General features: G+C 42.2%; 1 protein-coding gene across 1 annotated transcript in view; it reads left to right on the top strand.

Moving 5' to 3' along the window:
- Positions 1 to 999: 999 nt before the first annotated feature.
- The window catches only part of epha5 (EPH receptor A5), a gene marked incomplete at its 5' end in the record, with an annotated part of 47,783 nt that continues 31,986 nt past the window's right edge, over positions 1,000 to 16,796 (top strand). Inside the window, one exon of the mRNA XM_084572417.1 lies at positions 1,000 to 1,732. Within this exon, the coding sequence (XP_084428543.1) occupies positions 1,000 to 1,732 (733 nt within the window). The remainder of the gene's footprint in view (positions 1,733 to 16,796) is intronic.

Here is a 16,796-nt window from a genome sequence, read left to right as displayed (position 1 = left end):
ACAAGAGCCCCACCCCTCATTCATTGTAAGCGCATATAACCCTATAACACTATCTCATTCTTTTCTCTCTGTTGCGGTAGGAGGAAATGAGGTGGAAGGGATGGGGATTATTCTGCTATCTACACCTAGGCACATGCACACACACACACATCTTTCCCACTGTTAAGCCTTTCAAAAAGGCATTGCCCTTGCTCATTCTTACCGCATTTCCATGGTTCTTAATTCTCTGCGCAAATATCATTTGAAATTTTCCGACATGATACCAGAGTTTAGGCACTGACGCCGTAACTGTACTTTTTGCTCGTACTGAGAAATCCAAGTGTGCTTTTCTTCAGAAAACTTTGAACCAATGGAGCCATTTTTCTCATATTTTATATATATGTGTATATATATATATATATATATATATACAATAGTAATAATAATTATACACTTTTTGCCTAATTGAATAAGTCTGGAATTGCCCAAATTCAAATTTTCCAACCAAATAATAAAGTCAAGAAGAATACACATCTAAACAAGCATTGGTGGCTAGTCTTTCAATCTTGATGAATGTTCAATCTAATGGCACCATGGTAAGCAGTGGTGAACAGTAAGTAAAATAACAAAATTTAGGAAAATATAGCATATACGTCCTTGATTCACCTGAGTTTTTAGCAGTCACCAAAGAGAGTCACTCTGAATTTCATATGCGATAAGAAAAATACTGTGTACACTTGGAGCAGTAGATTGCCACCTATGCGATTTGGGGGCGCCTCAGCCATGGACATAGAGGGGCTTTGAACCAGTTTCTTATGGCCACAAGTCTCCTCTTACCACAGTTTGACCATAATGTACCAACTTGTACTGGAGAAAGTTCACATCACTGTATAATGGGGAGGATTTCTGCCTCAATATATTGTTCCATATATACTATGACCAGTCCAGGACTCCATCCTGAACATCCCGGATTACTAATTTATCCTAACTCACTACCTCTGTCCATTAACGTCCTTTTTTTCTCTGCCTCAGTGGGAGGAGATCGGGGAAGTGGACGAGGACTACGCCCCCATCCACACCTACCAAGTGTGCCGCGTGATGGAGCAGAACCAGAACAACTGGCTCCACACCAACTGGATCCTGACCGAGGGCGCCCAGCGCGTGTTCATCGAGCTCAAGTTCACCCTGAGAGACTGCAACAGCCTGCCAGGGGGGGTCGGGACCTGCAAGGAGACTTTTAACATGTATTACTATGAAACGGATGGGGACGAGGAGGAAATGGAGGAGGGGGAGATGAGAGATGGTGTGGGGATGACGGAGGAGGAAGACAGGGTGATGAAGGAGAGCAGATACATAAAGATTGACACCATAGCAGCCGATGAGAGTTTCACAGAGCTGGATCTGGGGGACCGCGTGATGAAGCTCAACACTGAAGTTCGCGATTTAGGTCCTTTGACCCGGAAAGGCTTCTACTTGGCTTTTCAGGATCTAGGCGCCTGCATTGCTTTAGTCTCTGTGCGGGTTTTCTACAAACGCTGCCCCTTCTTGGTGAAGAGCTTGGCCGAGTTCCCTGACACCATCCCGGGCTCGGAGGCCTCGCAGCTTGTGGAGGTAGTGGGCCGCTGTGTCAATAACTCTCTGCCTTTGTATGAGCCTCCGCGGATGCATTGCAGCACAGAGGGAGAATGGCTGGTGCCCATTGGGAAGTGTGTCTGCCAGCCAGGGTTTGAGGAAATCAATGGATCTTGTCAAGGTGAGTGGGGAAAGTTTGTTGCGAAGTAGTCGTAAAGTCATCCCAGTTGATGAGTGCATTGAAAAATAATCAGCAATGTTGCTGAATATCATTTTCAGTAATTTGTGCTCCACCTTTTCAAGCTACATTGTTGTCAAGTCTATACACTTTCTGTCGTTTTAGCTTTGTGAGTGCACACACACAGAACCAGAACAATGCACGTACATATTTGTTTTAGGCGCCATCTTCATCCTGTGTGTATTTTCACATCTGTGCACATGTTTATTTTTAGTATTGTGCACTAGAGTGTCTGCACAGATCTGTTTATTCTTTTACTGAGAGTGTTTCTTGCTGTGCGTGTTTGAGTCTGTTTCTCCCCAGCTTAGTGGAGGGTATTCCCCGGAGCCCTGCAGCACTTTGCTGCTCTCATAAAGCCGTTGTTCTGCTCCGACTCATGCCCAAACATCCCCACCGCCGACCTTAACTGCCATTTCCACGGGCACCCAGGGCCGCCGTATTCTTTCTCCTTCTATCCTCTCCAATCTTGCTCGGCGCTGTCTTAAAATTAATCAATTCTCCGACTTGCACACTAGACTCCACTTATGCAACCGAGAGCAGCTCTGAATGACATGGGGAAATTTCAGAAAGCTTCAGGAAAACGAAATGTGTGTGTATTTCGTAGATCTCGAGTGCTTTTTTTTTTTCATCTCCACACAATGTCTTCTGATCAAGTATCGGCCTCGAGTGAACTAAATAATTGGCCTCGGATCCTCCACTACAAATGGCAAACACTTGGTACGCACTTACAAAGATGTACTTGATTTTCTTGCTTTTCTGATATACATATATATATGTATGTATGCACAGACTTTAATGCTAGAGGCAGCTTGGTGACATTATCAGAAGATGTGTCCAGAAGATCCAACAGTGAATGGTTCTCATTTAGAGCACGGGCTCCTCAACCTGTGATCAGTACGCTTTAATCCAATGGCAAAGCATAGATGCTGTTTAGCGCGGAGTGAACCATCTCTACAGTAGCTTTATTTTGTCACACATGAACTCTCTGTGGGGAGATCATTAGGAAATAGCTGTCAGTAGGCCACCGGCCTGCCTGGAGTCATTCTGCCACAGACTGTACAGTCAGCAAGACTACTGTTACAGATCTATGGCTGACAAGGCTAAAAAAAAAAAAATATCTCTGATTCTGGTCTGCAGCAGTAGCACTAATAATAATAATACTGAGCTGTAATAGTAATATACAAAGCTAATTCAGCACTGTGTCAGTGATGCATAACAACAGTATTAAAGCCATCAGCTAAATGTGTGCAGGAGAAAGGAACATCTTTGTACAGTAAAGTACAAGAGAGTACTGCTGCATGGATACCGTATTCAGAGAGGTACATACATTCTGAAGAAGTCTGAACAGTACTGTGATTACGACTCATTAGCTTGCCGCATAATTATGCACAGCTAATTATGCTTTACAGACCCCTGCCTTTTGACTATTTTGGTCGGAGCTGCTAGGTCAGCTGAAGACTTGTGGAGAATTTTTAGAATTACACTACAAGTAGTCGTTTAATCCAATAATATTTTTCTTACCATAGGTTTATGGTAAGAAAAATTATACTCTATAGGTTGCAATTTTGTTTTCTTGCTTTCTGTGGCTGTAGAGGTGGCAATGTTCCTTAAAAAGACTGCACTGAAAGTATTTATGTATATTTAGAATTTAACTACTTCTATCATGCACTTGACGATATAGTGCTCAAAATATTACAATGGAAAAAAACTGTATTATGTGCATGCTGTTATTTTGTTATTTAAGTGTGCAAAAAAGGGGGTCGTGTTTACAGTGTTCACAAAATCATTTGTACTGCCTCTATTTGCTGGTATTCACAATCTTTCAATTGTCGTGATAGCCTGGAAGCCAACGACTTCCCCTCCCTGCAACATTTTTCCGACACAAAGTTGGTCGGGAGTGGCTCCGTTGGGAACTGATCATGCTCCCCCATCAAAGATCTGCACGATCAGTATCGAACCTGGGTATGTTGTACCATGTTCGCTTAAGTTTTCGGAAATGGCGGAGGTGAATGTAGATGAAGTTAATACTGCATATTGTAATTTGGCGGTATACACTTCTCTTTGTAATTTTCTAATGTGTCTGAGACAAACGTTGCTATCCCCAAAGACTTCATCCTTTTATTATGCATTTGCCTACATGAAGTTACTCCTTTGTAAGCTCACTAAGTTGTTTACATGCCTCTTAGATGACCATAGTTGCCTAGCAGCGGTGGTCTCATGACATAACAGCTGATGGTATCACTTGAACGCCAAGCCTGTTGTGTACACAACTTCCTGTGTCATAACTGCAAGCTCACGAGTTCCATTTGAGGGCACCGATATTAGAGATCAGACTAAAAGCAATGTGGAAATGAAATTCCACTCTTAAGTTTTACAAGTGAAGACTCAGTAACACTGCATTCATGTACTATATGTCATAGACTTTATTAAAAAGACTCAAATGTATATTAGAAGTATTTTTAAGCTACATGTTGCTGGTGTGCATAAGCAAACATCTAAAGGGTAGCATTCCCTTTGTACTTATATTCACCAGAGGTTGTGAGAGAGTTAATTTGATGACGCTGTAAAAAAACTGGAACCCTGCCACGTCTTGCAAGCTTTTCGAGGACTGTATTTGCCACCTTGCTGCGACAGAACAAAGTTTCAGGCTTTAGCTGATTTTCATTTTAATGAGTCTCGTCGTGTTTTGAAATTCTAAGAAGATGAAGTTGTGTGATGTGCAAATTTTTACGAGTTCTTTAACCTTTTGGAATAAAAACATCTCAGGTGCTAGCAGTAATATCTTTTCTCCTTTTTTTTTTAATCTTCTCCCCAAATTGTGGTTGTTTTGTACAACAAAACGAAGCGAAGTGAGTGTAACACACTCATCACGCTTAATGAGGCTGCGGGAGGATTTCTTTTCCTTTACGGTTTTCCGCGTGCACGTGAATCCGCAGCCTTTGAAAGTGTCTACAGAGAGGAACGTGGCAGGGTTTCCTCTCTGGCAGCTTTGTAACCATATGCGTTGCACTGCACTGGTAAACACTTTTTCATGTGCATTTCATTTCAGTCACTCGCATTAGAGTGTGAAGTGTTGAATTCTGAGCGCTGTGACTCCATACTGTGAGGAGTTATGTATTCTGTGTGTTTTTCTGGAAGCGTGGGTGATTTCTGCTTGATTTTCAGAAGTGGATATTCTGTGGAGCTGGATTTTTTTTTTTAGAACGTTCACCGTGTGTAGTGATTTAATTTTCACTCCATTGTGTCTGTTTTACCCTCTCATCGAATGTGTTTGGAAAAAAAATAAAATAAAAAATGGATAGAGCTGTTAGGAAGAGAGGCAGCATTTGGTAATAACTAAGTTTCATTTGATAGCGTGCGTAGACTGTGAATCAGCGGGTTGAAGGTTATAGTACGGTATAATGTGTTTATATTAGAGAAAATGTGTAAATCTGCGTGGGTCCTGCCAGTGTTGGCTGCGTGTGCTGCCTAGTAGAGCATGATTTAATGCAGCCTTTGTGAATGTAGGACAAAACTCATTATGGACAGCTCTTTCTCGTCCCCCTTTTTTTTTTGCCCTTTTCTTTCCTTTTTCAGCAGCTTTATCTCACTGTCACATCTTTTTCTCTCTCATTCCTTTGCTGCCTCTTTCTCTGTACTGTAGTGTGTTCATTCCCCGTCGTTCTTGCTCCTCCGTTTCTCTTTCCCCTTTCCTTTGTCTGTCCGCTTCTTTCATTCTTCTACTGTGACTGCCTATCATTCACTGGTTCTCCATGCTCCCCCTTTCTTGTTCTTTTTTCTATTGCTGCAATCTGCGTTAGCACTCTCCTGTGTTGTGTCTTACTCCTCTTCCCTTCCCTCTTTTAAAGATCTCCATGTCTACGCAACACACAACAGCCTTTTTTACCCGCACCCTCCTTTTCCCGTGCGTTTTCCTCTCAAACCTACGTCTCTGTTTATGGAAAACATTCAGCCATAAAATGCCAGCATAATGTGAACTGGTTCCGCACGGTGGGAAGAGTGAAGAATTGCTTCGCAAAACGTCATCCCTGCACAGCAGCACTTGTACCTGTAACTGTATTTGTGTTACTACTGTTACTACTGCACCAAGAAGAAAATGCATAGAATGTAAATGCATTTGCATGTAAATCATGTGGCGAGGCTGCTCTTGTTATAAAAGAAATAAGGTTGTGTTAAATTACATCTACAGATAGTAAATGTGATCGTTTCAGACATATACATGTACGTATAACTTTAGCTTGGGTAATTGGTCCTAGCCCCCAGCACTGTCAGCCCAGTGTAAGCCTGCGGAGAGGAGGGGAGTACAGTGCACTAGGGGTAGATGGATGGATGGATGAACGGACAGACAGAGGAGAAGTGAAGGCAAAACAAGGGGACACGAGATAAATTGAGGATTTCACGCCACGGGGTGTGAGGGCAGAGAGACAGAGAGATGGATGAGTGTTGTTTCAGGGGTGATTGCGATGGAGGAAGGATAACTGAGGATAGAAGTGGGCAGATGGATGAAGAGAGAGATAAGAGGGAGGGGTGTGTGTAGATTGAGTTCAGTCTCGCAGATGTATCTTGGGCTGAATGGATGCTAGACAGCATGTGGCAAGAATGGCTGAATGGAACATTAGAAGAATGTATGAATTATGGGTTAGCTGAGTATGAGCAGAGCGGGCTGGCTAGTTTTCTTTTTTTTTGAGAACAATATTGTTGGATATGATATTTATATGAGGCATGAAAAACGTGGTTATTAATATCCTTGTATATGTTGGCCTCTGCCATGTATTATCATGCTCAGTTTGACTTTCAAATGTCTTGCTTTGTCCAAGCATGGACCTAAATGAAGCCCATGCTTAAAGGGGAACTACTGTTTTTTACAACCTGGACCTTATTTCTGGTATAAAATATGATCGTTTACTCACCCATATAACTTTTATGTCATTTGCACTCGTTCAGGAGATAATATAGATCGGCGTATATCCATAGTGGGAGTGACTCGGGCACCGAGACGCAGCCTCTAAATGACGCATTATCTGCTGCAAAATTGTTTCATTTCGCCAATATTTTGTTATAATACGCTAGTGCTATTCCCCGTTGAGTCTGGAGGTACCTGTTATCATCATCCGGGCTCTGTAGATTGACCTACAGACCCCGGATGATGTCTTCTGACCTGGACGATGTCATCTCTGAGCGCCACGTGAACCCGCGACGGTCGGCTTGTTTACCTGTAATTTGCCACTGCTAGTATTTTGCAACATGGCTGAATATTTTTCCGACGAGGTTGTGGACAAACCATAGGTCCAAATAAGGCCCAGGTTGTAAAAAACTGTAGTTCCCCTTTATGTCCCAAAAAACTGCAGTTCCTCAAATGGCCACTTGAGGCTGCCTCCAAAAGAAAGTCAATCCCCATAGACCTTCATCTTAAAATGCCTGGTACAAAAAAAAAAATGGCTTTGTTCTCCAGAGCTAATTTCCCCATTCATGACCAATTACAGCCTTGAATCTTTAAATAACTCAATCATTTAAATGATGTAAAGGCTTAGTGTTATGCATAATTAAGGGCATGGCATCATCACCCGCCTCAGCTCCACTGATACTCCCCCTATTTGTTCATTTTTAAATTGTGAGCGAGGTGGTATCGGGGATTTTCAAGATGTGTCAATCACACTGAGCTTCAAAACCACTCTTCACAGATCCCATGGGTGACATATAGCAGTGGGTTTGCCTTACCTTTTGGAAATAAAATAAAATCTTTTGTGATGGATGTCAATACGCTGTCCATAAATTGTTGAAGCTTTAAACATGACACCTCAAATGCCCAATCACAACCTCAGTATTCATGTTCCTCCAGAAACACTCGTGACAGAATAGCTGAATAGCAATGTTGAAATGGTAGAATAATGTCTGGAGCTATTGTGTGAGTAATTCGATTTTGGGATAAAGTGACATCTTTTATAATATAGCTAATGAAAGCCAAATGAGAAATTGAAGTGATAGAGTGAAGGTTGAATGGAGTGTTGGCTGGAATAAGAGTTCCTCAAGCGATGGAATAATGGCACATAAGCTCAGTGAAATGTTGTCACGATAGTAGAGGAGCTAAACGACGTGGTGGAATGATGGAGTGTGGGTTTAAATTAGTGTGTAATGAACATGGACTGGATTCAACGTCGGAATGACAGGATAAGTGCTAAATTCCGTGTTTGAAGATAAAAGAAGGCGGAAAAAAATCCTGGGATTGACAGCTTTGTGGTGTTCGGATTCAGGCGGCGGTGTGTTCACGTGACAAAAGAAAAAAGACTCGGTGGTACAGTATGGGCAGCGAAGTCGGGGGAGAGAAGAGGGGAAGTTGGGGGAGGGGAGGTTTAGGCAGCGGAGAGAAAAAAGACAGAAGATAAGGAATACAAATGACAAGGAGGTTGGTATTTTCAATTAAAATAAATACTTCAAAAAAATCTGCTCCCTGCTGGAAGAGAAATAAAACCATGGAGCATTTTGTTCTGGGATTCTCGTCTAAGTGTGTCATGGGTAGAGCTGGATTCCCCTTGACGATACTTTGTTTCAGTGCCAGGGCTCCCCTGATGTTCCTCTGTGTTTGCCTGCCTGTCAGACGTCACTGCAGCATATGTCAAACTCGATCTGGTCACAGTGGTGGTGCTGCCATCAGAAACTGTCTCACTGGCCTAGTAATGTGAGGAAGCTTTCTGGCTTCTCCCTCCAGGGAATTATGGGATAGCGAACGAGCAGCTCACACTTGCAGTGTGGGGCTTGCGGTTGGTGATGTGGTGACAAGGGTATTACAGGCGCTTGCGTAACGCGGACTCACACACACACACACGATCATGGCAGAATATGTCATTTCAATGGGATTACCATGATGCGCTGATGAGGATCTGAGTTCTGATGACATCTTCCTGTGTTTCTTTTATTCAGTGTGGCATTTATTTTGCAAGTGGTTTAATTCGTTTCTATTTTCATGTGATATCAGACTGGATCTACAAGACACTGACACTGGTTGTGTTAAAAACGAAAAGAGTATATCTTCAATACAGTACTTACCAGGTATATCCAAAAATGTTAAAGGGGAATTACTGTTTTTTACAACCTGGACCTTATTTCTGGCATAAAATACGATCGTTTACTCACCTATATAACTTTGGTGTCATTTGGAGTCGTTCGGACGATATTTAGATCCAGTGGAGCGTCGCGTATATCCATATAGTGGGAGTGATTGGGGCACCGAAACGTAGCCTCTAAATAAAGCATTTCTTAGCTTCAGATCTCAATTGCTTTACGTTCTTGGATGTCCCATGACCTGGATGACTGAGGACCTTCACAGACATACCTGCTTAGCAGGTGCAGTGTGCATTGTGCCTATACATGAATCCGGGGAAGTAAACAAGTCAGCATTATTGCAGTGGCAGCTAATTTCAATAGCTCTGCCTTGGAACATCAACAATTTTCAACCTTTTTATGTAGTGTTACTTTTGACCACGATGTCTAGGAAATCGGGAAAGACTTGTGCAGTTCTTATCTGCTCCAACAGTAGAGGTACACTTCAACCTTGGTAAAAACTGAATCATAAATACACGAGCTCAAGAGAAGCTAAACAATATAAAATCCTATTGGATGCAAAATTAGAATTTGTACTCGCTGTACCTGTGACCATATGACCGTACAAGTGAGATTTATTTTTTTTACCTGTGTCTGTTTTTTTAAGTTTTCATTATTTAAGAGTAATCAGTTAACCCAAGAAAAATAAAAGTCCTGTCTTCTGTCATCATATGAATGATGGTGCAAAAACCTGTAAGTGGCAGGAAGCCATCACCTCCTGAAATGTTGAATTGACGCCATTCATCTTTTTAGATGGCGCTCAATTGGAAACTTCCTAAAGGCTTCTTTCACTGAACTCTCACATTCTGTACTCTCCTCCTGCATGTTTCTCTTTCTCTTCTATCTTCCTCCCCACCCCCTCTTCATCACCCCATCATCTCAACGTGGTGATGCTGTCATGACAACTAAAGTGCTTCCTGAGTGCTTGTTGGGTAAACTGACTTTCCCAGAAGTGCCTCCTCCCTTTTACCCTTCCCCCACGTTAACATGCATACACATCCACATGTTTCTTTCTGTACTTGTGGGAACCTTTATTGACACCACGTGTCGCCTGACCCCTAACCCCGGCCATAACCAACGTAACAAGATGCATGACCCAATTGCTTGCCTTAACAGAAAAGTACCTAAATGTAAGTCAACCTCTAACCCCTAAAACGACACCTCTTTAAAGTAATATGAGAATGCCACAATGTCCTCACAGAGATATAAGACACAGAGCTCACGCACACACACCGACACAGTCCTGCAGTTGGTGAAATATTAATAAAATGCTCCATTCAGCAGAGGCAGCTTATTTCCATGAAAGCCTGGTCATCTCCAAAGTCCTAGTCAGTGGTGGCAAAGAACTGCTTAGATTGGTAGTTACGGACGATTCCAATGCATTTAGACTTTTTTCCCCCAAACGGTACAGGTTATACAAAAACTAGTTTACAGCTTTGACACATTGATGACGTGTTTTTTTCTTCAACTGCCTCTGAAATGTGTAGCAGAGATGGATTCTGCATATTTCAGTGAAACTAGACTCCGTAGACAGAGTTGTTTGGTTGGCAATGACAGAACAACATATGTGATTGTTTGGGTGTGTTGGTACAAAGACCAATGAAGTTCATTTGCATTTGTGGAGGAGGGATGGATGGTCTCATGATCCCACCACCAGACATTCAGCCAGGCAACTGAGGTTAGTGTCCTGTGTCAGACCATTGTTGGGTTTTTGTGGTGCTTTTTTCATGTGTCAGTCAATTGCTTTTACTTATAGTTGACTTATTTTTCTTCAGTTGGGTTATTACTTTTGTTTTCAGTCACTGTTCAACATCTTGCTTGGGGTTAGAAAGAGAATATGGCATGGCTTAAAAGTTGGGGTTGGAGTTTGGGCTAGGTTAATTGTTAGCAACACGTTTCGCTTTCATTTTCTTGGCTACCATGGTTACCCCAACACTTCTACCTAAGTCCAGTTGCCTTTCTTTAACACTTTTGGATGTACATTAACACCGGTTATCAATGGCCTTAAATATTTGACCACAACTGTCATTTTTCTGCAGAGGATAGGCCGTTTTCAGCCCTTACCAACAACATTTATTTAAATAAATCTGTATTTTTTGTTCAGTCTATACAGCCTAAACATAGACTTTTACATGCTTGATTTAGGTAAAATTCAGATACACCACATTTTTAAGGAAGGATGGGAGTTTATATGTATATCTTTGCTATACATTTCTAAATCAGATAAGCCTTTATTGACACCATGCGTCGCCTGCTTGCCTTAACACAAAAGGACCTAAATGTGAGTCAAAATCTAACCCCTAAAACCAACACCTCTTTGATTTAATATACAATAAGAATGCCACAATGTCCCCACATAGGTCAAGGAGCTTATTCACACACACACAGACACAGTCCTCCAGTTGGTGAAATATTAATAATATATGAATCTTTAAACATCTCTGAATTAGTTTATTTCTTGTAACCTCTTACTGATTTAAAAAAAAATCTCAAAGCAGTATATTTTCTTGGCAAAAGAACCAAAGCACATACGGAAGCGTGTATTCGTTCAGTGATTGTAGCACTAATACACTCACTAATTGGCCAAAAGATATCCAATTAGATTCAAAACCATTTTCATGCGCAATCATTGCATTTCACATATATGTCTGACCCTCCACCTCCATGTGTCTCAGGAGTATTGTAACACTGCAGAGCTTCTGGCTTTTGTACACCGACACTGTGGATGAATGCAGTTTTTATTAGAGCCATTTGACCATTAATGGAGACAAATTTTTTAAAAAGCATGCCGAATGAATGCGGATATTGTTATGTAATGTGTAGACCGTGCTATGGCTGGTTGAATTATTATTATGATTTGATTTATCATCATCATTTATTTATACATTCCCCCGTTAGGCTTTCATTGGGCCAATAAATTGTTGTTTTGTTCCAAAACCACCGTGACCTGCTCGACCTCTTGGTTTCTGGTTGTGACCTGATTGTGAGAATAAATGGGAGCTGAACAATGACCACCTCTGTCATCCCACGGACAGGAAAACCCCATTGACTTGATTGTATATTATTATGGTATTATCATCTGCCTTTGTTTGTGTTCACACAGAGGCACGCACAAATATGAGTCTGCACTGGCGCATACAGATGCGCAGAAGCATGCACACAAACACAGTAATACAACAATAATACATGAAGGTATGAAAACCCTCATACATGCACACACACACACACACATACAAATAGGCACCCACACGTTGTGTTTATGTTTCTTAGGCCAGTAGTTTGCTGTGGGACAAATACAGGAACAGGATATTTACTGTGTTTCCTCAGCTGGTTTATTAGTTCACAATAGTATCTCTTAACAATATAGGCTCTGCATTGAAACTCAGCCTTGCCATTTTTTTGTGTTTCTTCTTTCAGAGTTTACTTTTGTACCAATCCTGCAGACTTTGTGTACAGCTGGAAGAGTGACAGGAAATATGGAGATATGAGTACATGTCATATGCAACAAAGGGTGTACCTTTTGTGTCATTTGGGTTTTTCATCCTAATTTTGTTGCACAAAATAGTTGTTACTTTGCTAATGGTGAAGTATACTGGTTTATACATAAATAAGCTACATAATAAAAATTATACTTTTTACCTTGGGTGGTTGCTCCATCGGGGCAATCGATACACCACCAACAGGAGAAAGAATGCGATTTTTTACTACAGCATTGGCAAACACTGTTTGTCTGTGTTTCTATGAATATAGTCCAACCAGCGTCAAGCCGTGTTCCATGGTCTACTGCTGGGCTCACCTCTTTTGGCAGTTACCATACGGACGCCTATTGTCCAGATTGATCTTATAGAATGCAACGCAATCTGAATGGGTTCTGGGGGAGCTTGCGTCAATCGCCGGGTCGGCCCATTAGCTGTCGATAAAGACGTCCCTGTGAAATACAATGGGTCACGAGCATCTTAATACACTGGCCACACTTTCCATGCAGAGGGAACTAATCAGGAACATGTCTGAATTCAGTGAGAGAGTAACTAGTCACTGCTCTTTATTCCGGATTTGCTGTTCTTAAAAATGAAATGTGATCTCCTTGACCAGACGATTGTGAAGAGTCAGTTTATTTCATTAATACTAGTACATCCAAACATCCAAAGGCAACAATGGCAGCCATCTTAGTGGCTGCTGGTGGTGATGCTACCCAAGATGAACAGCAATATCAATTGTTCAATGCAATGAGGCAATGTGTAGTTTGCCCAGTGTTAATCTAACCATTGACGATATCGCTTTAGCCATCATTGCGACACTGCCAGTATTGCCCTCCCTGACAGATTCATCAGTATACACCATTGCTTTTTACACGACAGCACATGTATTGGACAACTAGAGCTGCATGTTTCACTCCCAACCTACAATGCTCTCACACTGTAATGTAATTAAAATGGTATATTTCATGTTGCTAGGTATCATAACTAATAAGCCAATAATACACTATGTCATTATATAGTAATGCCTGCATTCTGATTAGTTTTGATGAAAGTGTATTTTAGTATTAGGATCCATACTGCGCCGGCACCCATACAAATGAATTTAAATCCAGTGTTGATGCACAGTGTGGGGTCCTTAGCTTTAACTTCTCTTTCGTCTTATTCCCCCCTCATTCTGAGTACGCCTCTCTCCCTCTGCCTTAATCGCTTACTCTCTCTAATCCCACCAAATGACAACCAGTCATATAAATCAACATGTTTACAGTGAAATGTTTCCAATTACAGAGGACGTTCGTTAAGAAGCATCAGCGGACACCGCTGGATCCTTAATTGCCTGGGATGCCGGTGTGCGATGCATATTAATTACGTATTAACCCCGCGCTCGCAGACGCGCACACGCAGATGCATGCAGACACATTAGTGTGTATTGCATATTAATTACCTATTACCCTTTGTGCTGTGCATTAAGAGCTGCGTGGCATCGGAAAGACAGCTTTCCCAAGGGCACACGCAAACACACACGCTCACGAGCACACTTTAATGCCACCAACGCCGTCTTTTCAGGTTGCATTCACAATGAGGAATGAGCCATTTCAGTCAGCCAGCCATGACCATAACTAATCGCTCCACAGGGAATCTGCGTATATATCTGTATTCATGTACATAGTTTAATCTTGATCTAGGAACTTCCCTATCTGTCTTATTGCCGTATGTTTTAATTAAATGAAGATAACAGTAACTTGATAAAAATGATAGCAATTCATTTTATATGCACTACAAAAATCAGTTGCCATTTAAATGACATTATAAGACATCTTCCATGTTTCCACTTCTGTCCTGACATCTACACCTCAAGGCTGCCCGCCCAGCTCTTGTTTGGTCTTTGATTCTACACGACACATGCATGTTCTCATTTGCTTTCTGTGGTATTTTAATCGCCTCATCCCTGTTCCAGCCTCCAGCTCCCTTCCCTGACCTTCATATCTTTTTTTTTTGCCTCCAAATCCTTAACTACGTAATGAAGTGAAAGCCGTCAAAATGGCTGCACGGCGCAGTCATTTGCACTCATGTCATCATTTCATGTCAAACAACATGCGTGCGCTTCAATTCCATGCACGTTCTTGTTAATCTTCCCGTAGTGCATGCATCGTGCAATAAATAATCTATTTACCCTCACTGGAAATGAGCTAGAATTAATGATAATATATACCTTAACATCTACTCTGCTGGTGCTTATTAGTCAAATGGAATTGACTTGTGTTAAAGTGGCATGCAGCGGACCCCCCCCCCCCCCCCCAAACCCCCACCCCGCCATCAGTTTGCACATTTTAATTGCAAATGTTTATATCATTCTAGTGATCATCAACTTCCAGGGGAAATTCCCATGCGTTATTTTAATTTAATCAAAGCACATCATCAGCATCCTTGACGCCACATTATCAGCAAACATCTTTATCTAAAAAGTGGCTCCGCCTCGTTCATCTTGACCTTTTTGCACGTCAAAAACAAACTATTCTGACTGATGGTTTGGGGCATCTGATTATTTTATTTAGCGTCCATGTAAGCAGTAAGGTTAGAATTCATTCATTTTCTGTAACCGCTTGTCCTCTGGAGGGCCGCGGGGGGGATGGAGCCTATCCCAACCCTAACCCTAACCTGGCTGAAGAATATTCCCCATGTAAACACAACTGATTAAGACTGTTGTAGCTATTTCTAAGAAAAAATCCTGGATCATATAGTGAGCATTACCTCATATAGTCCCATTGTGTCAGGGAATAAACTGAAAGACTACGTAGTTTGTCTCAGGAGTAACAGCTGGTTCTAACTGTGGCCACCAGACCAATAAAAGAAAGAAATCACCAGAAAGTAAAATCGCGACGGGAAACCCGAGCAGGGAGCCATCATAGCACCACGATGTGCCCACGCCATACTGTTTGACTGACGGCTGAACTTTCCGGAGAGCAGCACACACACCAGGTGGTGGGAGCTTACCAAAAAATAAAAACTGTTAAATAAATAAGTGAAATAATCACTTACTCCCGTGTTGCATCTGGACGTTATTATCTCAGATCATTTGGGAGTTTGGTTTTTACCTGTCGGTGCGTTCTGCCTCCGCTTTCGCTTCTACACTCCATACTTTAATCCGTGTGTCTGCGTATGTGAAATGAGCTGCCACACGATTTTTATTGATTTGACCATGGGGGTTTGGAGGATGAAGCCAAGGAGAGGTAGAGACCAGACAATGGCAATAAATCTACACAACCATATGTGTGTGTGCTGGTGGGTGGGGCAGTGGGCTGACAAAGGGTTAGGTGTGTCCCACTGCCCCGAATGCTGCACCCACATTTCGAGGGTGATGGGGTAGTACATCATAGAGTGCAATGAATAAAGTGAACTAAACACAACACAACATACGCATTTTGTAACCATTAGAACAACAGCTGTGGACAAATTTCACTCCATATTGAAGCAAAACATGCACAAAAATGTATTTCTCCATCGGAATAACACAAACCCTAAAGCAATACATGAGTGTAGGAATGACTCTGAACGTCTCTGGCATCGTATTTTGGGCAGCTTCTCCAAGTAGAGTTACCGTCACGCATGCGCAAATGAGCAGTCGATCTGGTAGTGACAGGCAGCAGAACCAACCATAAAGACAACGTGCTGTTTAGCGTCTTCCATCTCATCCTACTTACCCGACACATTTTATGAAAGGCCTGCTCCTCCGTGTGCGTGTGTTCTGTTCATGTGTGTGAAGCAGAGGTGAGACTCGGAGTGATCCAGGGCAGAGGGGGAATTTTTCAGGCCTAATGTTCCATGACAACAGACCAAGGTTCCGTCAAGGTGAATCAGAGCCACCGCCGTCTAACGACTGGAACACACACCCACGCGCGCGCACACACACACACACACACACACACACACACACACACTCACACTCCTTTGTCTCCTCCTTTCTCCTTGTTTCTCTCCCCATCTCACCCCCCCATAAACTCTTCTCTTCCCATCATTCACTTTTCTTATCTATCTCCTCCTTTACCTTCCACTATTTCCTCCTTTCCTAGTCTTTATCCCCCTGCCTTCTTACCTGAAGTTTAATTATGTAGTTCTTAATCACAGCTGCAGCCTCACTAAGAAACAATGGGCGACATCAACGGCTCCTAAATTTAGAGGACAAAGACGGCGATGCATGCCTCTTTTGTCCTGTGGCATCTTCGTCTGCTCTCTCCTTTCGTCCTTCTAAGTGCAACAGAAATTCGTCATTGATTGCACAATATCTCCGGTCACAGTTTTCTATTAAGCCCCACTCATCAAAGGTCTTAAATCCCCTTAATATGTCCACATCTATTCCATGTGTATTTGTCTGCGTGCTAGGCAGGATGCCGTGATCAGCCGGCGATCGGTTTGGCTTGGGTGTAGTGGTGGTG

The sequence above is a fragment of the Chelon labrosus genome, assembly GCF_963514085.1.
Source record: "Chelon labrosus genome assembly, chromosome: 22".
In the NCBI taxonomy this organism is placed as follows: Eukaryota; Metazoa; Chordata; class Actinopteri; order Mugiliformes; family Mugilidae; genus Chelon; species Chelon labrosus.
The sequence above is the reverse complement of the archived record's forward strand: the minus strand, read 5'-3'. Positions and strand labels throughout refer to the sequence as shown.